General features: G+C 45.3%; 1 protein-coding gene across 1 annotated transcript in view; it reads right to left on the bottom strand.

The window, feature by feature from the left end:
• The window catches only part of LOC126336622 (zinc transporter 2), a 627,171-nt gene extending 611,992 nt beyond the window's left edge, over window positions 1-15,179 (bottom strand). The window contains exon 1 of the mRNA XM_050000502.1: window positions 15,020-15,179. Within this exon, the coding sequence (XP_049856459.1) occupies window positions 15,020-15,024 (5 nt within the window). The 5' untranslated portion in view covers window positions 15,025-15,179. The remainder of the gene's footprint in view (window positions 1-15,019) is intronic.
• Window positions 15,180-26,095: the final 10,916 nt, after the last annotated feature.

Genomic DNA, 26,095 nt, shown 5'->3' with positions numbered 1-26,095 from the left:
CGCAAGCGCCGGAGGTTGCGTGCCCAGTATTTTGCCTCGGGAGATTCCTGCGGCGTCCGCCTTAGGCACGCCCACTTTTTGCTGAGTCCATTTCAATTACGTGCTGCCACAGAACCCCATCACTCTGTGTGAGTCTTATTTGTTCGCACTAGTTCCTAGAAAACCTGGTTTCTTCAAAATGCGTTACTACATTACCGAATGTAATTACTCACTGTCACAATTGACGTAATCTGACAGTCCCTTAAATAATGCGTCTTCCGTCATGCAAATGTTTAAAGGCATCGTTAGAAGCTGTTGCTCAGGTATTACTCACTGATCTTTCACGAGAATTGGTTAGTTCCTAATTACCTTACGATTGAGTGATGCAGAGATGCTTTTTAAGTTAATGGACTCATTTTTTGGGTGTTTCTACTGCTCGCTTTGTCATCCTAATTAGGATTTTCTGCAGTTTGCCTGAACTGCTTAAATCAAACGCCGAGACACTTACTTTAAAAAGAAACGCACGATTTCCGCTCTCGCCTGTCACGTAACTACTGCTCCGTCTCCAATGACATCTCGTCGAAAGGAATCCATTCCTTAATTGCGCCAAAATTAATGAGAACATCGATCCTTTTTAAAGTTCTTATTTTTATTTTCTCTATTATTTAATGAGCGTTTTATTAATGTGATTGCGTATTATTATTAATTGATTTGTATTTATGGTTTGGTTTAACGATTCGTTTTTACTTTTTGCTCCTTTTATTTAAGCTGAGTCCTTTTAATAATGTGTGCGGTAGCTATGAAGTCTATATTGATTACTGTTCTCCGTAAGTTAAGGAATACGGCAATACCATTTGCGTTTCTCAGCAGCAGATCTCGAGTCTCCTTGATTGAACTTCTCCACCTGAAATCGCTCAATATAATTTATCCCTCTACGGAAATCGATCTGTACAGCCAAGTGCTATGCTGTGTCATGTGTATGGAATGTGGCGTCCAACTTTAGTTCGTGAAATTATTTAGATCTTCGGAGAAATATTCTCGACGAATCCCAAAACCGTGTAAAACTGCAGGTTCACACCATCAAAGCACACAACACTTCCGAAGTACTTGCGTCTTTATGATAACCGAATACTTCTTTTGAAATGATTAATGGTTATTACTCTACACATCTGATACTCCTTTTGTGCTTTTATATGTATTTATTTTCTTCAGTACCATAGAACATAGATTACTGCTTTTATGGCGGCTTCCAACAATCTCCTCTCAATCCGACATAGAACATCTCTCTTTCAATGTCCAACATGGAATAATTATCTCTTTTCCATAGCTCAATACAGTCTGTATATCTTTGTTATCGAGTTCGCACGTAGATGCAAAATTCCACAGACCATTTATCTCTCGCGCAGATATTTTACATTTATCGTCGTCATAGTTCGTCGCACTTTATTTATCGGTCTTTGCATCACGAAACGCTACACCATCCTTTTTTAATTTCAATTTCAATCTCGCTGGTAGTTGGAGTTACGGGGGTGGGGGATTTTGTTCATTTATTTGGCCTTCCCCTGACACAGTTTACGCGTGAAAACATACAGGGTAATCGGAAATTCCCAATAGGGGCCCATGTCCGGAAACGTACATGTTCCGTTCTACAACGGTTTCAATTCAGATTTTAACTCATCCACTTTTGTTTGAGGAATTAAATTAAGAGTGACATAGTACAATTATCAGGTAGCAGTTCAAAAGGAAACATAATGAACCATCCATTCATCACTTACCCACATTTGTTTGTATTAATACTTAAACATTAAGTGTTTAAATTAATAAATGCCTCCAGAAATCCACAAATGCTGTTCGAATCCATGCCACACGGAATCGCTGTCGTATTGCATTCCAAATGTGGGCAAACACGTTAATAGGGTTGCAGTTACGATTTTTTCTCTCATCGCTGTATTGGAACTGCTGTTTAAGTCCAGGCAAGGATTTACTGCAAAGGTAGTTATTTACTCGTGAAGAGTTCAGATCTGTTACAGTAGCAGTGCATATATTTCGGCTACTAGTTTCGAAACGACTGGTTCATACACAAGTCAAAGTCAGTTGGTTTGTTCTGAAAAGGTTTTCAGATACCGCTACCTGTCACAAAATTTGTTGACTACTAAATTATTTCCAGAATGAGATTTTCACTCTGCAGCGGAGTGTGCGCTGATATTAAACTTCCTGGCAGATTAAAACTGTGTGCCCGACCGAGACTCGAACTCGGGACCTTGGCCTTTCGCGGGCAAGTGCTCTACCATCTGAGTTACCGAAGGACGACTCACGCCTGCTACTCAGAGCTTTACTTCTGCCAGTATCTCGTCTCCTACCTTCCAAAATTTACAGTAGCTCTCCTGCGAACCTTTAAAGTTTGGTAGGTAGGAGACGAGATATTGGCAGTAGTAAAGCTGTGAATACCGGGCGTGAGTCGTGCTTCGGTAGCTCAGATGGTAGAGCACTTGCCCGAGAAAGGCAAAGGTCCCGAGTTCGAGTCTCGGTCGGGCACACAGTTTTAATCTGCTAGGAAGTTTCACTAAATTATTTATTTAGCGACATTTTTCGACGTGATACCTCTTCATCGGGCTATAGGGGCATTCAACATGAGTGTATACAGATACTAAAGTTCCTTTACATGACTGCTCTGGTCATCCTATAGAGAGAGAGAGAGAGAGAGAGAGAGAGAGAGAGAGAGAGAAGATGAAACTTGCCCTTTGTATGTAAAGAATGACAGTGCTGGAAGAACTCTTAACGTTATTTGATTTTAAAACCGCTGAGCAAAACTGAACGTACTCAGACAGTTCTCTCTTTACTTATTCTGATCATCACTAAACTGACACACAATATTTTTTGCGCAACGCAACCTGACTTTCAATAATCCCTACAAAAGATTGGCCTTGACTAATAATAACCTATACCTCTCAAGAATCACTTACCTCACAAAAATCTTCTTACTCGAGCTACTGCAATACAGCGAGCGCCAATAAAAGATTCGAACTACTGAAGGCACCAACTAGTGATAGGCACAGTTATCAAATGAAAGATTTTGATAGAGAAAACAATGTATTTACCTTAATAGTGTTCAAAAGTCATCATATTTATGTATAATTTGTGATATCCAGTCTTACAAATTTCCTTTTTCTGACGGACAGACGTCCAGATCGTCCACTCATAGTAACCTCTCAAACCTCTGGCATCTCTCCCCCCACATCCACCACTGCTGGCGGTTCACCTGTAACTGCCTAACGCTACACTAGCGAATATTCCAACAATGAGTCCAACCAGCCACAGACTGCACACAGCGCAGTCAGCGATTATCATACAGAGCCCTACGTGGCGTTACCAACATAAAAACCTAAACAGCCTACTTACATGGCAAAATCTAAACAGCCTACTTAAAAGGATAACCCAGTGTGAGGCGATGTCGTTTTGTACGTTTGTCTGCTGTTCACATAACTGATTGTTTTATAAAACTTCTAATGTGAGTAGCAGACGAATATACGAAATGACGTCGCCTCATACTAGGTTATACTCTCCACAGGATCACGAAGTGACCGGTAGATCTGGGGAGTGAGAAACAGAGCAATAGCAGCGTGTTGCATGTACACTGATGAGCCAGAACACGATGGCCACCTGTTTAATAGCTTGTTTGTCTGTCTTTGGTACGAAATACATAACTTATTCTGTGTATCAGCTTGTTGGTAGTTTTGTCGAGGTATGCGGCATTCGATATCTACGCACAGGTCATGTAATTCACGTAAATAAGGGTTGTTGATTTGCGTACGCGGTGATGGCACACGATAGGAACCCAGATGGGTTCCATAGACTTTACATCAGGCAAATTTCGTTGCGGAGACGCCGACGCGAGCTCACTATAATGCTCCTCAAGCCACTGTAGCAAGGTTCTGGCTCACAAACATGGGCAATTATATTGCTGAAAGACGACACCGCCGTCGGGAAAGACATCAAGCATAAAAGGATGCAGACGATTCGCAGCTGACAGCCTATCTTCGATTACTACCGCAGGTCCCACGAAACGCAAGAGAATATCTCCCGTAGCACATTACTGCTCCCACCCTCCCGCCTCCCTCGTGCGATGCACTTTTCGAGCCGCCGTTCACCTCGATGACGGCGTTTCTGGAGACAGCCATAGGCATAGTGTAGCAGAAATACGATTCATCCGAAGAGCAGACACGTTTCAGTGATGGACGATCGAATCCCGATGGTACCGTGCTCACTGCAATCATAACTAAGTCGTTAGGTTAATACGTGAAACACTGGAATCGCATTTGGGAGGACGACGGTTCAATTCCGTGTCCGGACATCCTTATTTAGGTTTTCCGTGGTTTTCCTAAATCGCTCCAGGCAAATGCCGGGATGGTTCATTTCAAAGGGCACGGCTGACTTCCTTCTCCATCCTTCCCTAATCCGATGTGACCGATGACCTCGCTGTCTGGTCTCCTTCTCCAAACAACCCAACCCAACCAACACGTGAACACGAAGGGGTGGTCTGCTGCGGAGCTTCATGTTCAACAATGTGCGATGAACGCAGTGCTCCGAAACACTTGCGCGTGCACCAGCATTGTGTACATTCGACAGAGATGCCACAGATCACCGTTTGTCCCACTTTGCACAGCAGACAAGCCTCCGAACCCCATGTTCTGCGAAGAGTTGTGGACGTCTAACCATTTAGCGCCTGATGGTAGTTTCCCCGCCCTTCTACCTCTTTCCGTAGATGCTCACGACAGTAGCACGTGAACATTCGATAGCTTCGCCATTTTCGAGATACTCGTTCACAGGCTCAGGCTCTGCGTAATAATAATCGACCCTTTGTCAAAGTCGCTTATCTCACTGGATTTCCCAACTTGCAGCCCATAGCCAAGATACGGGCTATGGTCATCTTCCATTCGTGTCTGTTCCGCTTACATACTTTTGTCGCATACAGAAATGTCGCCACGTGCCCGCAACACCACCAAGCGGCATTCAAGATAGTGGTGGGCAGTAATAATAATGTTTTGGCTTATCAGTGTTAAATGAGGCCGCGTCTTTGTAAACCAAAATACCCGACCTCACGGCACTCGGGATAGAGCTCATGTTATGTTGTGCAAACGTTCACCTTTGATTCCTAATTGTACTCACACTACTGGCTATTAAAATTGCTACACCAAGAAGAAATGCAGATGACAAACGGGTATTCTTTGGACAAATATATTATACTAGAACTGACATGTGATAACATTTTCACACAATTTGGGTGCATAGATCCTGAGAAATCAGTACCCAGGACAACCACCAATGGCCGTAATAACGGCCTTGATACGCCTGGCCATTGAGTCAAACAGAGCTTGGATGGCGTGTATAGGTACAGCTGCCCATGCAGCTTCAACACGATGCTACAGTTCATCAGGAGTAGTGACTGGCGTATTGTGACGAGTCAGTTGCTCGGCTACCATTGACCAGACGTTTTCAATTGGTGAGAGATCTAGAGAATGTGCTGGCCAGGACAACAGTCGAATATTTTCTGTATCCAGAAAGGCCCGTCCACGACCTGCAACACGCGGTCGTACATTATCCTTCATGTTTCTTTTCCATATAGGACAATACTGGATAGAAATACCTTAAGAAAATACTTCCTAAGAAAAAAAATATTTTAAGCAAAAGTTCGTGAACAGGAAGTAGTGGATTGCAAAATTGAGCAAATCCTTAGGCTTCGAGCAAAGTTATTGGATATAAAAGAAAATACTAGTCATAAGAGCAGTCATGAACAGAAATATATCTTATTGATGAAATACTGTGTTTATATTCTCTTCGATTTCAAGAGAGATGTGTAATAGGTCCATGACTAAGGAATTTGTTGCTAGCGCACTCGAGCATATGTAATTTCGATGGATTGCTCACGGGCTGCCTGCGATATGTAAGCTATAAGAGAATCTCAGACCAGAGAGCAGTGTTGGCTGGAGTAATGTAGGGACACTTGTATGTCTTCAACTGTCTGACGGTAACAATTTTTAAAGCAGAGAGTGTCGCCACTGCATTTGTTACACTATGCTAATACTGAAGATAAGCCTACGCAAGGTATTTATTGCCCTGATAACACCGTAAGTTTTACGTAGGTCGCAGTAACTCATTGTGTTCTGCTGCGATCTTGGAAGGTACGTTGACGCCGTGCTTCCACGGAACGCTGACTTGGTTCCAGTAACAGCATGCTTGCTCGAGCGGGAATAGTGGAGCAAGGCGCGGCGCAGCCTTCGTTGCATTACCATCCCCAAATGCCCTTAACAGTCACAGTCTAAGCAAAGAAATGCACGTCAAAAGAGCGGAACATGAAAGACCTACTTCAATGTTACGATAACATAAATGTCATTTTGTTCGCGCCCCGACCACTTCGGAAGGCCACACCCCCTCTCCCCCCAAATCTTATGGGAACGTAACCAACGTGAAAGAAGCTTCCGAGAGTGATAAAGATGTACATTATGTTTAACTTCAAAGGAAGAATCTACATCTTTTTTCCTCCTCATTTGATGGAGTAGGCTTTCAGCCTGTTCCACTTTCACTGAAGACATCTGTTCCTCGGTCGTCCTACATCTCTTTCCTTTCGGTTTTTGGTTTATGATTAAATAATGTCTGCCCTCATTCTGTTGATATGATGCCGTTTTATGCTGCTTTGCTCTATTTCTTTTCATTTGTGCAGTATATATCAAGTTCTTCCCTTATAATATTGCTTCTTATTTTCTTCTCTGATAGAACATCATTTAACTCAACTACAAAAATTCATTTCAGCCGACTGTATGCTTCTTTTGTCTTTCGTAGTTGTCTAAGATTCTGTTGCGCATCTTAGAACAAGGGCAGTAATCACTTTATAAAATTTTGTCAAATGCAACTTATTTAATCTATTAGAGCGTCGTTTTTATATTCAGATCTAACACCGCAGCCTAAGAGATGCAAGTATGACGCCTGTGCTATTGATTGTTCATCTAGCACTATTTTGGAACGTACTGAAAATGTCTCGAAGTAGGGCATTACTCCAGTTTTCCACTGAAATTTTAGTACGATAATTATTACGTATTTGATTTAAGCCATCTATTGCAAACTGGAGCGTCATTTTCTGCCTTCTTAATAACCCTTTGTTCACCGGAAAATTTGTGTATGTATGTACGTGGGTGTGTGGGTGGGTTGGTGGGTGTTGTGGTACTAATCTGACATCTTGTTTGACTTCCTGCTCCCATTGTGCAACTACGTCTTCTGACTATATCCAAATATTGTAGCTTCTAGGCTTCGCAGTCATCTGACGATCTATATTGGTCCACTATTCATCGAGTGTTTGAGAATGAGATCGCTTAGGATCTTCCAACAAACTTTACACATAATTTCAAATCCTTCCCAAACTTTCCTCGTTAACAACCCCACTAAAATAAGTTAGTCTTTTACTATATTTTAGCTATTCATGTAGTAAAACTTGTGACTTAATTAAGATGCTCATTCTGTACCCTTTGATAGCGATGAGCATCGATAATTTCACTTGTAAGTAGAAAAATCCGTATAAACTACTTTCACTAAAATTAATTGTTTCACGCAAAACTATATATGTTTTATTTTATTAAGATAATTTTGAAGTTTTAAGATGAAAAACCTGAAAGTTTATTGTTCTGAGTTTTACAAAATATGTATCAGTTAATTGAAACAACGTCTTTCACAACGATGCAAATCATTTAAAACTCTCTGCTTCAAATGTTATAACTGTCAGTCTCCTCGTGGGGACTCGGTGGGAAGTGTTGTATAATGGAGTGAAGTCGCGTTTGAGATGTCGCGGAAGGCCGACGTGTTTGGTTGGAATTCGCAATTCGAAGCAGCAAATGGATGTCACATTTTGTAAGACCTGATATTTGAAGAGTTCAAAATGCAAAAAAGCTGAACGTGTAGACACTTCGTAGTCGAGGATTCACCAAGCATTCATAATCTTGGAATCAGTATATTTTCTTCGTACGATCAGCACACGCGGACATTATCGAACTCCAAAGAGAAGACAACGAAGCCAGCTACAGGACAATCAGTTAACCAACACGTTATACTTTAATAAAGTGAATTTTTCCCTCAATGACTCTTCCGTTCTGTGGATCCGTCATTTTATAAACTTAAAGAACTTCAGCATCAACCATGACGTTTCAATTTATTACTTCTTTTCTACTCTCTTTTACAGACAGTATTACACATTGGTCAGGAGAGATTACGTCTTAACCATTGACAAACGTGAAAAGGTAGCTTTCCTTTAAACGAGGGGCAAATTACCTGGACCAGTTTCAGACAACCTGCTCCCTTGCAGCTTTATTGGTGGGTCGTAGGCTGCAGATGTTTTAAGGACATTTTCATCAAGTTTTCATACAATTTTGGCCTAAATTACTTGGTACGTAATCATTATTATATGACTTAACTTTCTGTAACTCTGCTTTATAAATATTTTAAAGCAAAATTATTTTTCTACTTTGTAAACCGCCGTTTTCGTGCTCGGGTGGGCGATTAGATAATTTTACGAGTAACAGTTATAATAAAGTGGGTGGTAGTTAAAGAAAGTTTGGAAGGTAGGAGACGAGGTACTGGCAGAAGTAAAGCTGTGAGTACGGCGCGTGAGTCGTGCTTCGGTAGCTCAGATGGTAGAGCACTTGCCCGCGAAAGGCAAAGGTCCCGAGTTCGAGTCTCGGTCGGGCACACAGTTTTAATCTGCCAGGAAGTTTCATATCAGCGCACACTCCGCTGCAGAGTGAAAATCTAATTCTGGAAAGTTGACTATCCCTCACCAGGACTATATTGAGTGAGTTCCAATGAACCTTACAAATAATTTATAATATACTCTATACGGTATATACCCTATACATTTTTATTAGTTTATGGGTTAATAATCCGGAACTAATAAAACCAAAATAATTACGGTTTTGTTTCTTCAGCCATAAAGCACCTGATTAACGCCAGGTATTTAATAGATTTAATTCATTTGCGAAGTAATCAGATGTCTGAAGCTGTTTTATGCATGGGAATTTGGATCTTTAGAAAATCTGCGGTGGCAGGTGGAGGGTTGGTAGTTACTCCAAACGCCTAAACTCTCTGACGGGTTCCAAATGTTTATCACTCATCTTCGGGTACTGTTCCGTACTTTTTATTTGTTACGGCAATTACACACTTATTTAAGTCAGTTGTCACTGGTCAGCTAGCGAGCTCTATTGCTCCCGCCAACAGCAGACCAATGGCAGCTGTAACGGCATTATCCGTTCCCTCGATATTGTCACTTGCGCTGCGTATAGCGTTGTGCAAACCAGTTCTCGTTTAGGACAATTATCCCGACATGAAAATTCCCCCTATTATAAGAAAAAACCTAACTCCAGTGGCCAAATTAAAATTAAGAACATATTTCTGACATTCTCAGAGACTTGGCAGAGATCTATAACACAGGTGGATTTTAAATCTTTTTACGTGATATCAGTTGGAAATAACAGACTTTGTGTGACCAACAATATCACCGGCGAGTAATCTGATAGTGCTGCACACGCCATCTGATAAATCGTTCACGTGCACGGAAAACAGTAGCGATGCTATTACATTGTCTTTGGACAAAACCATAACTATTTTTTTTTACAATAAGCGCTGTCTAAATGTGTCTGAAATTTACACACAGTTCTCGATCCCAGCAGTTCCTTGCGCTGCAATTAGCAGCACTGTTCGTGAGTGAGAAGACGAGACCTGTAATTGGACTTTCTTGTTACGTCAACCGTGCTCTATCAACCGATCCCTTTTTTTAATCAAAGTGTTCCATACATTTCTTTTCTCTTCAATTACATTCAGTATCTCCTTGTCTGTTCACTAGTCTTCGGCATTCTTCTGTAGCAGCACATTTCAAACTTTTGTATTCCCTCATTGCCTGAATTTTTTGTCGTTCTCGTTTCACTTCCCTGCAAGACTGCACACCAAATACCTTCAGAAAAGACTTGGTAACACTTAGATTAATACTGGATTTTACCAAATTCTCTGGCTGTTGTCAGCAAGCACTTTATACTGCTCTGCTCAGCATCAATGACTTTGATCCTCGCCTTATAAAACTAGTGTACCACTTTTAGAGTTATGTTTTCTAAAACAATGCCTTTTCATCGTCTGAATTTCATTATCCTTGTTTTACTTCCGCAGATATCCATCTTATAGCATTTTTTCAAGACTCTACTGTCCATTAGAGTCATATGTAAGTTCTTTGCCGTTTCTGACAACCCCCGAACTTCGAATCCCTTCCAAAATGTCTCCTTGGTCTCCTTTACTGCTTCCGCAGTGTACAGCACGAACAGCATCGGGAGAGGCTACAACCTTGCCTTCAACTACTGCTTCCCTTCCAAGCCTTTCCACTCCCACAACTGCAGGCTCGTTTTTGAACAACTTGTAGATAGATGTTATTTGCTCTTCCTGCCTGTCGATAAGCGTTGGGGTATCATATTCTGTGTTTGCTTTATCGTCTTCTCAGTCTCTGCACTCCTTATTTATCTTCAACTCTTACACTACTATATGTACCGCATAGCAGAAATACTAGTTATCAACAAAGTAAATACGTCTGCAGCTATAGCTATGTCTTCCTTATACTTACGTGGAGCCCACACTTTTTGATCTCCCTCCATCCCCCACATCATTCTACCTTCCACTTCTCTACAGATTATTCTACTGAAAGTCTCTTTTTCTAAACAATATTATTGTTATTATTAATTCCTTTCATTATTATCACTAAAACCAATTATTATTGTTACTATTATCCGCCGTTATTATTTGTTTATTGTTTCACATTTAGAGTTTGACAGATGGAACATAGAACTACCTTCACACTATTTCTCGGCTGTTTTACTCTAGAATAAATCAATAGCTAAAAGCTCTTGATTTCTCAAATTTCATCATGAAAATCATTTCATATAATGTATATGGGAGTCAACAAAATATATTCATACATATTCCTGACATCGCGCCGGAAAGGGGTCGATCTGCTGTGTAATAAACTCAGCAGAAAAACTTCAAAAAACAAAGATCGTTGGTGAAGCATTTATTGCGAAATAAGTTCTTTCTAGTGATCTTGGCTTTTTGACGATTTTCTTTGGAGTGTTCGAAGGTGGAAGTATTAACTGAAATTTCATGAAAAGATCTCTTTACGATGAATTACAACGAAATACGCCACTGCTTCAACCATCACTGCTCAATACGTCTACATCTATACTCCGCAGGCCACCTGACGGTGTTTGGCGGAGGATACCTTGAATACCTCTATCGGTTCTCTCTTCTATTCCAGTCTCGTATTGTTCGTGGAAAGAAAGATTGTCGGTATGCCTCTGTGTGGGCTCTCTCTCTGATTTTATCCTCATGCTCTCTTCGCGAGATATACGTAGGAGGCAGCAGTTTACCGCTTGACTCCTCGGTGAAGGTATGTTCTCGAAACTTCAACGAAAGCCCGTACCGAGCTACTGAGCGTCTCTCTGCTGCTCTCCGTTGGATCTTCTCTCTTCTTCTATCAACGCTAACTGGTTCGAAATGGCTCTGAGCACTATGGGACTTAACTTCTGAGGTCATCAGTCCCCTAGAACTTAGAACTACTTCAACCTAATTAACCTAAGGACAGCACACACATCCATGCCCGAGGCAGGATTCGAACCTGCGACCGTAGCGGTCGCGCGGTTCCAGACTGTAGCGTCTAGAACCGGTCGGCCACCACGGCCGGCCAACCCTATCTGGTACGGATCCCACACCGGTGAGCAATATTCAAGTAGTGAGCGAACAAGTGTACTGTAACCTACTTTCTTTGTTTTCTGACTGCATTTCCTTAGGATTCTTCCAATGAATCTGTCTGGCATCTGCTTTACCGACGATTAATTTTGTACAGTCATTCCATTTTAAATCACTCCTAATGCCTACTCGCAGATCGTCATTGCTGACCTGCTATATTGTAGCTAAATGAAAAAGGATCTTTCTGTCTATGTATTCGCAGCACCTTACACATGTCTACATTGAGATTCAATTGCCATTCCCTGCACCATGTGTCATTTCGTTGCAGATACTTCTGCATTTCAGTACAATTTTCCATTGTTGCAACCTCTCGATATACTACAGCCCATCCGCAAAAAGCCTCAGTGAACTTCTGATGTTATTCACAAGGTCATTTATGTACACTCCTGGAAATTGAAATAAGAACACCGTGAATTCATTGTCCCAGGAAGGGGAAACTTTATTGACACATTCCTGGGGTCAGATACATCACATGATCACACTGACAGAACCACAGGCACATAGACACAGGCAACAGAGCATGCACAATGTCGACACTAGTACAGTGTATATCCACCTTTCGCAGCAATGCAGGCTGCTATTCTCCCATGGAGACGATCGTAGAGATGCTGGATGTAGTCCTGTGGAACGGCTTGCCATGCCATTTCCCCCTGGCGCCTCAGTTGGACCAGCGTTCGTGCTGGACGTGCAGACCGCGTGAGACGACGCTTCATCCAGTCCCAAACATCCTCAATGGGGGACAGATCCGGAGATCTTGCTGGCCAGGGTAGTTGACTTACACCTTCTAGAGCACGTTGGGTGGCACGGGATACATGCGGACGTGCATTGTCCTGTTGGAACAGCAAGTTCCCTTGCCGGTCTAGGAATGGTAGAACGATGGGTTCGATGACGGTTTGGATGTACCGTGCACTATTCAGTGTCCCCTCGACGATCACCAGAGGTGTACGGCCAGTGTAGGAGATCGCTCCCCACACCATGATGCCGGGTGTTGGCCCTGTGTGCCTCGGTCGTATGCAGTCCTGATTGTGGCGCTCACCTGCACGGCGCCAAACACGCATACGACCATCATTGGCATCAAGGCAGAAGCGACTCTCATCGCTGAAGACGACACGTCTCCATTCGTCCCTCCATTCACGCCTGTCGCGACACCACTGGAGGCGGGCTCCACGATGTTGGGGCGTGAGCGGAAGACGGCCTAATGGTGTGCGGGACCGTAGCCCAGCTTCATGGAGCCGGTTGCGAATGCTCCTCGCCGATACCCCAGGAGCAACAGTGTCCCTAATTTGCTGGGAAGTGGCGGTGCGATCCCCTACGGCACTGCGTAGGATCCTACGATCTTGGCGTGCATCCGTGCGTCGCTGCTGTCCGGTCTCAGGTCGACGGGCACGTGCACCTTCCGCCGACCACTGGCGACAACATCGATGTACTGTGGAGACCTCACGCCCCACGTGTTGAGCAATTCGGCGGTACGTCCATCCGGCCTCCCGCATACCAACTATACTCCCTCGCTCAAAGTCCGTCAACTGCACATAGGGTTCACGTCCACGCTGTCGCAGCATGCTACCAGTGTTAAAGACTGCGATGGAGCTCCGTATGCCACGGCAAACTGGCTGACACTGACGGCGGCGGTGCACAAATGCTGCGCAGCTAGCGCCATTCGACGGCCAACACCGCGGTTCCCGGTGTGTCCGCTGTGCCGTGCGTGTGATCATTGCTTGTACAGCCCTCTCGGAGTGTCCGGAGCAAGTATGGTGGGTCTGACACACCGGTGTCAATGTGTTCTTTTTTCCATTTCCAGGAGTGTATATTGTGAATAGCAACGATCCTACGACACTCCCTGCGGCACACCTGAAATCATTGTTACTTCGGAAGAGTTCTCTCCATTGAGAATGACATGCTGCGTTCTGTTATCTAGGAACTCTTCAATCCAATCACACAATTGGTCTGATAGTGCATATGCTCTTACTTTGTTCATTAAACGAACGTGGGGAACTGTATCATACGCCTTGCGGAAGTCAAGAAACACGGTATCTACCTGGGAACCCGTGTCTAAGGCCCTCTGAGTGTCATGGACGAATAGCACGAGCTGGGTTTCAAACGATCGTCTTTTCCGAAACCCATGCTGATTCCTACAGGGTAGATTTCTAGTCTCCAGAAAAGTCATTATACTCGAACATATTACGTGTTCCAAAATTCTACAACTGCTCGACGTTAGAGATATAGGTCTATAGATCTGCACACCTGTTTGACGTCCCTTCTTGAAAACGGGGATGACTTGTGCCCTTTTCCAATCTTTTGGAACGCTACGTTCTTCTAGAGACCTACGAAACACCGTTGCAAGAAGGAGGGCAAGTTCCTTCGCGTACTCTATATAAAATCGAACTGGTATCACATCAGGTCCAGCGGCTTTTCCTCTTTTGAGAGATTTTAGTTGCTTTTCTATCCCTCTGTCATCTATTCCGATATCTACCATTTTGTCATGTGTGCGAAAATCTAGAGAAGGAGCTACAGTACAGTCATGGTTGATGGTTGAAGCTATCACTGAAGCAAATATCTACTAATACCAGTACTGCTGGGTCTTGTTTTGATCACAACCGTGGTAGATTCTTCGTACACGTCGGCCAGGGGCCTGAAGACGGCGCAGTAAAACGCTGAAACTGCTTGCCAAATATAATAAGGTTGAAAATTTGGAGGCTGAAAGGTGTTTCATTTGATATCCTCTATCGAGCAGCCGAGTCCCGCAACCATCTCTAAGAAGATGGACATACAGGGATATTTTCTGAAGCTGTGCTGGCTATATGTCGGTAGATCATTGTCTGCGAGGTATTTCATAATGTTCAGACACAGTATATTAATGTAGAGTCGTACTGAAAATAGATGTTAGTGAAGTGGGTATGTGTTGTTACTGGCCCGATGAAAATAAAGAAAATTATTACATCTTTGGCCTGTCAAATTGAAAGGGGCTGTTGGCCTAAATTGGCTACTTGCGTTTCGAGATAACACCGTTGTGTATTGATATATCGGCGGAAATAGTGTCATCTTTAAGGTAATTTGAAAAAGACTTTTGAACCAAATCTGGAAAACTATCTTAGCTCTTAGCTTTGATTGTATGTTCTGCACAAGATGAGCATCCGACGCAAGCTTCAAACTGCATCCACTTCCCTATCAATTTCAAAGAACGTCCATAGTACGTGTGTAAGAAACTCATATCAGCACTCACCCCATTGTCGGGAGGAGCGCCGTCGCAACTGCACTCGATTTGGTGGCACCTGACCGACAGCACTGCGAACACCGGACAGCCGAACCACTTCGCACGCGGCAGCACAACAGAGAGCGAGCTAAACCGCACCAGCCAGACACACACCAGGCCGTCTTGAGATCGCGTCGGCGACTGAATGGACCGCGAGGAAGCGACGTGGTGTCGTGGTGTCCGAGAGTGAGCTGAACACTTTCTCACCCGGAACCGAACATGCACGGATGAACAAGCAGCGAAAGTGCCCTTCGGGCGGATGTCGTTTGCGACACGATCTTTTTATTCGGCCGGTCCGAAGAAACCGAAAGAATTCCAGCGTAAGCCGGTCGGCTGAACACAAGGTGGGAGTACTTGGCGCCGGGCGTGTTGCGCGATTTGCACGCGACCATTGCCGTCCTAGATAGACGCCGGACTGTGACAGGGATGTTAATTAAGTGGGTCAGGAGCCCAAGGAGATTCGTTAGTCCTCTTCCTGGGGCAGGGTGTCGTCCAAGCGCATCGTCCCTCTCTTTGTTTTGAAGCTTAACGAATGATTGACAGTGACGGCATTGCAAGTGCAGGCATTGGCCTATTTCTGTCAAGGATGGCACGTGGAATCGCCTGCCGTCTTCAAGGGACCGACCCGTTATTCGTGTATAATTATATCGCGAAAACACGAAACACGTGAGTATGACGGGACGGGAGACACAATACGACCATGGAGTGCATTTCATACCACGACGGCTACCCTTATCTGTGAGGTCTTTTTTGTCTTCTTTTCCTGTTTACCTGGTCCCGTTTGTCATCGGGGTCGGCGATACTATACAGGGTAGTTAGAAACAGTCTGAAAAGCTTGTAACGGTATTGCGGGGGAGGCCGTGCTGAGAAATAACTGTTAAGGGAAAAAATCGATACTTTGCGCCGTTTACGAGTTCTTTAGCATTGAAGTTAGCTTATCAGATCGCCGCGTGTGCAAATTCAAGCACTTTCACACTCTAAAATGCGGCAGAGCACAGAAATCTGTGGCTCCCTGAGTTACCACTCGTTCAAAAGCTAATTACCAGTTAATATATACGCCTTTTAGAAAGTGATAACTTTGAGCTAGGTGGGCATAAGCTACTTTTGTTCTGTCTGCGGGAACAAATTGAGGCGCTCGTTTGACGACACTGTCGGGATATCTTCCATTGTACAAGAGAGCTGCAGAAGGTAAGAGCTGTAGCGAAAGGGAGAGATTGGAATACGTCCAACAAATACAGCTGAGGACGTCGAGTGCAAGTGATGAAGAGGTTGGCACAGGAGAGGAAGTCATAGCCGGCCGCATTAAACCAGTCACAAAAAAAGACCTACCTTTATAACCGTATTCTCCAAACCGCTGAGAAGTGCGTGGCACAGGGTAATTCTCACAGTACCAGATATTACGGTTTCACCATATTCCTTTCACGTATGGAGCGATGGGTGAATATTTCTGTGCGTGCTGTAATTAGTCTAATCCTCTCCATGCAATCCATGCTGGAGTGATACGTAAAGGGTTGTAGAATATTGCTAGATTCATCACTTACAGTTGGTTCCTGAAATTTTCTAAACAGGCTTTCTCTGGATAGTTTGCATCTACACTCATGTTCATAAATTAAGGATAATGCTGATACAAGGTGAAACAACGCTCTGGTGGGCGGTTCGCAGGTTTAAATCACTTCGGGGTTTGACCATGCGGTGCATTTGACCTGCGATCGTCGCACGGTGGCGCTGGCAGCAGTCCACATACGCAGGGGTGTGGTGGTGCATGTCAGAGTACGTTGCAGCGAGTAAGTGTGCAGACGTTTTCAGACGTGCTAATGGTGACTGTGTGTTGAAAATGGCTCAAAGAACACATATTGATGTTGTTGTAAGTGGTAGAATACTAGAGCGACTGGAGGCTGATCAAACACAGCAAGCAGGTCGTAGCACGAGCCCTCCGTGTGGCACAAAGTGTGATCTCAAGATTATGGCAACGATTCCAGCACACAGGGAACGTGTTCAGGCACTACAGTACGAGACTTCCACAGTGTACAACACCACAAGAAGACCGATATCTCACCATTAGTGCCCGCAGACGGCCACGGAGTACTGCAGGTAGCCTTGCTCGGGACCTTACCGCAGCCACTGGAACAGTTGTCTCTACACACACACACACAGTCTACAGACAATTGAACAGACATGGTTTATTCGCCCGGAGACTTGCAAGGTGCGTTCCACTGACCCCTGGTCACAAGAGAGCCCGTAAAGCCTGGTCTAATGAACACAGTATGTGGTCACTGGAACAGTGGTCCCAGGTTATTTTCATGGAGGAGTCCAGGGATAGTCTGAACAGTGATTCTCGCCGTCTTTTCATCTGGCGTGAACCAGAAACCAGATACCAACCCCTTGATGTCCTTGAATGGGACCTGCATGGAGATGATGCTGTGGGGTGGGATTATGATTGGTGCATGTCTTTGACAGAGGAACTGTAACAGGTCAGGTGTATAGGGACGCCATTTTGTACCAGTATGCCTGCCTTTTCACGGATGCAGTAGGCCCCACCTTCCCCTGATGGATGATAACGCACGGCCGCACCGAGCTGCCATTGTGGAGGAGTACCTTGAAACAGAAGATATCAGGCGAATGGAGTGTCCTGCCTGTTCTCCAGACCTAAACCCCATCGAGCACTTCTGGGATGCTCTCGGTCGACGTATCGCTGCAACTTTTCAAACCCCTACGACACTGCAGGAGCTTCGACAGGAACTGGGTCAAGAATGGAAGGCTATACCCCAGCAGCTGCTCGACCACCTGATCCAGAGTATGCCAACCCATTGTGCGGCCTGTGTACCTTTGCATGATGATTATATCCCATATTGATTTCGCGGTACAGGCGCAGGAAACAGTGGCACATATGTGTTTCGGGATGATTTTCTCAACTTATCACCAATACCTTGGACTTACAGATCTGTGTCGTGTGTGTTCCCTATGTGCCTATGCCATTAGCGCTAGTTTTGTGTAGCGCCACGTTGTGTGGCACCACATTCTGCAATTACCCTTAATTTATGAGCATGAGTGTATTTTCAAGCGTCCGCCTTTTCAGTTTTTCGGCGTTTCCATTACATTCTGCTACAGATCAAAGAAACCTGTGACCATTCGTGCTGCCCTTCTTTCTATAGATCCTCTGTTAATCCTATTGGTATGGATCTTGAGGAATATTCTGGGATGGGTTGTTCGCATTTCTTGTAAGTAACCTCCTTTTACACGGATTTGCGTTTCCCTAGCATTCTTCTAATCTATAGACGTCTGCCACCTGTTTCAACTACGACTGAGTAAATACACTCCTGGAAATGGAAAAAAGAACACATTGACACCGGTGTGTCAGACCCACCATACTTGCTCCGGACACTGCGAGAGGGCTGTACAAGCAATGATCACACGCACGGCACAGCGGACACACCAGGAACCGCGGTGTTGGCCGTCGAATGGCGCTAGCTGCGCAGCATTTGTGCACCGCCGCCGTCAGTGTCAGCCAGTTTGCCGTGGCATACGGAGCTCCATCGCAGTCTTTAACACTGGTAGCATGCTGCGACAGCGTGGACGTGAACCGTATGTGCAGTTGACGGACTTTGAGCGAGGGCGTATAGTGGGCATGCGGGAGGCCGGGTGGACGTACTGCCGAATTGCTCAACACGTGGGGCGTGAGGTCTCCACAGTACATCGATGTTGTCGCCAGTGGTCGGCGGAAGGTGCACGTGCCCGTCGACCTGGGACCGGAGCGCAGCGACGCACGGATGCACGTCAAGACCGTAGGATCCTACGCAGTGCCGTAGGGGACCGCACCGCCACTTCCCAGCAAATTAGGGACACTGTTGCTCCTGGGGTATCGGCGAGGACCATTCGCAACCGTCTCCATGAAGCTGGGCTACGGTCCCGCACACCATTAGGCCGTCTTCCGCTCACGCCCCAACATCGTGCAGCCCGCCTCCAGTTGTGTCGCGACAGGCGTGAATGGAGGGACGAATGGAGACGTGTCGTCTTCAGCGATGAGAGTCGCTTCTGCCTTGATGCCAATGATGGTCGTATGCGTGTTTGACGCCGTGCAGGTGAGCGCCACAATCAGGACTGCATACGACCGAGGCACACAGGGCCAACACCCGGCATCATGGTGTGGGGAGCGATCTCCTACACTGGCCGTACACCTCTGGTGATCGTCGAGGGGACACTAAATAGTGCACGGTACATCCAAACCGTCATCGAACCCATCGTTCTACCATTCCTAGACCGGCAAGGGAACTTGCTGTTCCAACAGGACAATGCACGTCCGCATGTATCCCGTGCCACCCAACGTGCTCTAGAAGGTGTAAGTCAACTACCCTGGCCAGCAAGATCTCCGGATCTGTCCCCCATTGAGCATGTTTGGAACTGGATGAAGCGTCGTCTCACGCGGTCTGCACGTCCAGCACGAACGCTGGTCCAACTGAGGCGCCAGGTGGAAATGGCATGGCAAGCCGTCCCACAGGACTACATCCAGCATCTCTACGATCGTCTCCATGGGAGAATAGCAGCGTGCATTGCTGCGAAAGGTGGATATACACTGTACTAGTGCCGACATTGTGCATGCTCTGTTGCCTGTGTCTATGTGCCTGTGGTTCTGTCAGTGTGATCATGTGATGTATCTGACCCCAGGAATGTGTCAATAAAGTTTCCCCTTTCTGGGACAATGAATTCACGGTGTTCTTATTTCAATTTCCAGGAGTGTATGATCGTTCGAGTTCATATCCCTACAAACTGTTACACCCAGATATTTGTATATGTCCACAGATTCTACTTCTTACTTGTCGATTATTCAGTAATTGGATCCTACATCTTTTCGTTTCATTATGTGCACGGTTTTAACCTTCTGAACATTTAAAGCAAATTGTCAATCTTTGCACCATTTCCAAGTCTTATCAAGATCCAACTGAATATTTCCTTTTTTTCGTACAATACTTCATTACACACTGCGCAATGGAATTAAAGGATCACTTTTTCAAAACCACGTATTGCGGCGTATAGAACTTTAACTCGAAGGTGAGTGCAACCTTCCTCTGTGAAGGAGGAAACGCGTGCCGCTCTGTGACGTCACGCTCGGGGTAGGCAACGCTTCAAGTATCAGTGTATCGACACATGCGAAAAACAAGACCACAGCTCAAAAGTTCATGTGAGCAGTAAGATGGATTAATGTCACTTTGGCACCAAGTTTCACCACAATTCTGCTCAGTGCCACAGTGAACGTGTCACTCGATGAGAGGGTCGTCACAGCCCTCTTACCCACATTTCACCTCTTCTTTTAACGTCTCTGCGGTGGTCACAATAGCAACACGCAGTGTCGAAATCACGGGGTTTCCTTATGGGAGACCGAGAAAAACATTGCAGACACTACGCCGCTCACGGTCGACTCGAAAAGTTCTCAGTGGGTAGTATAGAGCACTCCACTCCGTCATCAGGCCACATGTGGCCCACCGGGACCATTCGACCACCGTGTCATCCTCGGCTGATGCGGATAGGAGGGGCGTTTGGTCAGCACACCGCTCTCCCGGTCGTTATGATGGTTTTCTTTGACCGAAGCAGTTACTATTCGGTCGAGTAGCTCCTCAATTGGCATCACTAGGCTGAGTGCACCCCGAAAAATGGCAACAGTGCATGGCGCACCGCATGGTCATCTGACGAGAACCGGTGTATCCACTGTGGCAAGGCTGTTGTGTGGGTAGTATAAAGGGCGTCAATGAAACCACCCCTTCTCTTGGGGCGTTGGTTAATACATATTTTTCGGTCGAAAACGACAGCTCGCAGTGTCATCAGCAATAGGAAGATGTTCTTGATAACCTCTAACACTGCTGACACCCTCGGAAGCTTCAACCCGTTTGTAAGAACACTGTGGGGCTGCATCCCCAAACAAACGTGGTCGCACCCTTTTGGAGTGCAGCGCGTCCGCAATTTCTGCTCTGGTGTACAGGCTGGAACCACTAGGGACAGTTGAAAACCATTCGACGAAATATGAATGTGATCCGAAGTATCAGAGTGTACTTACGATTTTTCAACCCTCCTGTTTTCCACCCTCCTTTGGCGTGTTCACACAGGAGTACACCATCAACAGCCCCGTGAATAAAACGGCGAAGGGTCACTCGAGGACTCCTCAGATCGGCAGCACCCTCGATGACACCTGGCCGGCTGCTGTGGCCAAGCGGTTCTAGGCGCCTCAGTCCGGAACTGCAGTGCTGCCTCGGTCGCAGCTTCGAATCCTGCCTCGGGCATGGATGTGTGTGATATCCTTAGGTTAGTTAGGTTTACGTAGTTCTAAGTCTAGGGGACTGATGACCTCAGATGTTAAGCCCCATAATGTTTAGAGCCATTTGATGCCATCCACGCGACTTTTCACCTCGATAGAAATTTACCTTCAGAAATTTAGGCATCAAATCAGCCTGGCGGCTGCTCTAACACACGTGTTAGGCAACCCCTCGACACGCCTTTGGTGCAGTTTGCCTACCTTCATGGATAGGATGGCGCAAAGCAGCCGCGTTGAAAGCGTATAAGTACCCTTATGTGCTTCGGTTCACGTTCATATCTCGTCGCGCGTTGTAGATGACATTCTGTCAAAGCAACAGAAACGGGTATAAAAAAGAGCTGACCTGTAGAAATCCATTTTTACTAGCAACATAATTTTCAGGTGAACAATCTAATCAAACTGAAGAAAATTCACATGTTGCAGTGTTTAGCTCCAAAACAGGTAAACAACCACGAACTTCGTGTGATGTTTTACAGAAATAAGTTTGACACACAGAAAACGACACATAGATGTCAAAACACCTCTGGGTAAATAAAAAAGAAATACATTGTGGTGGTGGTTAGTGTTTAACGTCCCGTCGACAACGAGGTCATTAGAGACGGAGCGCAAGCTCGGGTTAGGGAAGGATTGGGAAGGAAATCTGCCGTGCCCTTTCAAAGGAACTATCCCGGCATTTGCCTGAAACGATTTAGGGAAATCACGGAAAACCTAAATCAGGATGGCTGGAGACGGGATTGGATCGTCGTCCTCCCGAATGCGAGTCCAGTGTGCTAACCACTGCGCCACCTCGCTCGGTCAGAAATACATTGTGTTTAGCATATGGTGGAGTTTAAAAAAACCACCTAAGTGGTTTGCGGTTTTAGATTTCAATCTATAATTTTATAATACATTGCTGGTCACTAAAAGTTTAACATCATTACTGATAATAAATAACGACATTTTAGTTATTGTGCGTGTACAGCATACTAGAAAAAACACAAATTTTTAGCTGATTTGGGTGTGTAGAAGGTGCGAATTTTTAGTAATGGGTTGCCACCTATAGCAGCAACAACGACTCCGACCTGGCTGGCCACTGAGTGAAGTTGAGCGTGGGTGACTGATAAGAGATCATCAGTCGCAGTTGCTGTTGACTGGTGACGCTCAAGTCTCTGAGCAACTCATTACGACATGTTGCCAGTGGGTGAGAGACCCGGTGAATGTCCTGATCACAACAGTCAAACGGCATCTGCATCGAGGGGGGCCAGAGCAGAACGCTCAACATTCTGTCTCGCGGCATCTTCTCCAATCCGGACGAATGGGAGCAGGACTCGCATACCGAGGGATCAATTTCGACATAGTTATGTATAGAGATAGATCATTCAACCCGGCAATCGAGAATCTAGACGATTTTTGCCTGTTATCAATATAGGCAAGATATACACTATGTTATAAGAAGTATCGGAGTGCGTAGCGCTCTCCATCGGTAATGCTGGAATTCAGTATGGTGTTGGCCCACCCTTAGCCTTGGTGGCATCTTCCACTGTCGCAGGCATACGTTCAATAAGGTGCTGGAAGGTTTCTTGGGGAATGGCAGCCCATTCTTCACGGAGAACTGCACTGAGGAGAGGTATCACTGTCGGTCGCTGCGGCCTGGCACGAAATCGGAGTCCGAAAACATCCCATGGTGTTCTATAGGATTCAGGCCAGGACTCTGTGCAGCACAGTCCATTACAGGGATGTTATTGTCTTGTAACCACTCCGCTACAGGCCGAGCACTATGAACAGGTGCTCGAATGTGTTGAAAGATGCAATCGCCACCCCCGAATTTCTCTTCAACAGTGGGAAGCAAGAAGGTGCTTAAAACATCAATGTAGGCCTGTGCTGTGATAGTGCCACGCAAAACAAGGGGTCCCAGCCCCCTCCATGAAAAACACGACCACACTATAACACCACCGCCTCCGAATTTTATTGTTAACGCTACACACACTGTCAGATGACGTTCACTGGGCATTCCCCATAACCACACCCTGCCATCGGATCGCCACATTGTGTAGTGTGATTCGTCACTCCATACAACGTTTTCCCACTGTTCAGTCGTCCAGTATTTACTCTCCTTACACCAATAGAGGCGTCATTTGGCAATTACCGGCATGATGTGTGGCTTATGAGCTGCTACTCAACCATGAAATCCAAGTTGTCTCACCTCCCGCCTAACTGTCATAGTACTTTCAGTGGATCCTGATGCAGTTTGGAATTCCTATGTGATGGTCTGGATAGATGTTGTCACATTACAATCCTCTTCAACTGTCGGCTGTCTCTGTCAGTCAACAGACGCGGTCGACCTGTACGCTTTTGTTCTATACATGTCCCTCCACGTTTCCACTTCTCTATCACATCGGAAACACGGGGCCTAGGTATGTTTAGGAGTGTGAAAATGTCGCCCACTGACGTATGACACAAGTGACACCCAATCATATGACCACATTCGAAGTCCGTGAGTTCTGCAAAGCGCCCCGTTCTGCTCTCTCACGATGTCTAATGACTACTGAGGTCGCTGATATTGAGTACCTGGCAGTAGGTGGCAGCACAATGCAGTTAATATGTTTCTGCGGGTGTCCGGATACTTTTGATCACATAGTGTGTGTCTACCAATTCCCGAGAAAAAGGGGTCTTAACAGGACAGACAGTCGGATAACAAAGGACAAAAAATACATTTTTCGTATGATATAATTACGAATTATCAATTTTCCGATTCCCCCGCTCCCATCTACATGTGCTGAGAGACCTAGCTACTTGCCAAATTTCTTGATTCTAGGTCAATGAGAAGTACCCTATAGGTTTGGTGAGTGAGTTTGCGACTATCAAAATATGTGACATAAATAGTCGTATCCCTTGACCGCACTGACTTAGAAGGTTAAATTTTTTACGCCAACAACTGACCACAGATCTTAGTCTGTGATATAACTTTGAACGAGATACGTCTACCCCTTCCTAAGAAAATCGGATGTTAACAGAGGCACAGAGAGACAGACAGCTGGACGGACAGTAAAGTGATACTGTAAGGCTTCCTTTATTACCGACTGAGGTACGGCGCCCTAAAAAGAACATCACAGTCGCCTATAAGATAGGACTATTATGACGCGTGCGCAGAATTGTGAGATTTGGAAAGTGGGAGAGAGGTAATAACGGATGATGAACTGTGAAGAAGTAGTGTGACTCATAGCTGGACAGCTCACTCGACAAGGCCGTTGCCCATGAAATTCAAAGTCCGGGTTCGAGTCCCGGTCCGTCACTGTTTCAGTCTTCCGGGAAGTTTCGTAATCGTATTTGTATGACATTGTAAACTGTTATTTATCTTGATAATTTGCTTCATGCAACATTTATGACTGCGTGTTAGCGTCTTTCCCTGCCTGTGGCACGGAAGCGAAATGTGCATGTCGTTTGATATCATTGTGTTGTCAATGGCCTTGGCCTCTGTCCTCTACGGAGCTGCGTGCCAACCGAGGAGTGTGTCTTCAGCAGGTGGAGCAAAACACGAGGAATTTCCCTTCCCTCCGGCGCTACAATAAAGAGGTTCTGCTTCAGAGCCAAGTTGGCCCCACCCCTATCACGTTGTCCTGCACGCTGGTAAGGCCGCAGCTGCCTGCAGCAGGCGAACAGAGGTCTCGGGAGGCGCACACTCAGCGGGCAGCCTGTCGCAACGTGATCCCGCTGCTTTACCTAGTGCATTAAAAACTACTAAAGGTAGCGCAAACTGCTAGGATTAATATTCGCTGGATAGCACCGGATGGAGTCTTACATACCAAGGAAAACTTCTAACCCCGGTTAACTTCATGGGATCCGACAGCTACGACAATGACTTGATGGCTTGCTAAGCAACAACACATCTCCATTGAACTCTATGTACTGCTCTAGCGAGGTCCCAATTTTTGATTTCCTAAAAAAATAAATTTCATCCCAAGTCTGTACAATACTCGTTTGCAGCAGGGGAAAAAACCTCTTCATTCGACGAAAATTCCTTCCCTTCAAGATATTTATTTTAGAAGTTATATCAAAGTCGTTGTTGTTGTTGTTGTTGTTGCTGCTGCTGCTGCTGCTGCTGCTGCTGATGCTGTAGTCTTCAGTCTCAAAGCCGGTTTGATGCAGCTCTTCTTGCAACTCTATCCTCTGCAATCCTCTTCATCTCCGAATAACTACTGCAACTTACATCCTTCTGAACCTGCTTCTGTGTTCATCTCTTAATCTCCCTCTACGACTTTTAACTTACCTTGTATGTGTCTTGTGATTATTTTCCGAGTTATGACAGGTTGCGTTTTGGAGTTTAACCAACAAAGTTTATATCACAAAGGTTGTTGAGTGAGCCACGAAAAGAAGGGTGAGGGGGAGAGGAGGGCGGAATTTCGTCTGCTTATTGTATCAAGTGGATGGAAGATGGTGGTTAGTCATGATAACTATAAGGTGGAAAGAATAGTTTTAGCACTCGTTCTGATGGATGGAAGATGCAGGATTAGATGAGGGTTATGATAAAACAAGAGGGGGGAAAGGCAGGAAGTGGACAATCATTCGGACACAGTTGGGATGGAATTTGTGCCTTCTCTCCCACTCTTTACGTTATGGTATTACTATCAATGTCTGTGACTTCAATGTTCACAGGTAAATTGCAGTAGTCTTTCGTAACCGATTTTTCTTTAGCAAATTACGCACTCAAACCAGTTAGTGCGACACACGCCGTTCTCCAGTTACAGTTGTAGGGATTTCTTCCTTCC

This window comes from Schistocerca gregaria, chromosome 2 (assembly GCF_023897955.1).
Source record: "Schistocerca gregaria isolate iqSchGreg1 chromosome 2, iqSchGreg1.2, whole genome shotgun sequence".
NCBI classification, from domain to species: domain Eukaryota; kingdom Metazoa; phylum Arthropoda; class Insecta; order Orthoptera; family Acrididae; genus Schistocerca; species Schistocerca gregaria.
Note: the sequence above shows the minus strand (reverse complement) of the source record. Positions and strands in the feature narration are given on the sequence as shown.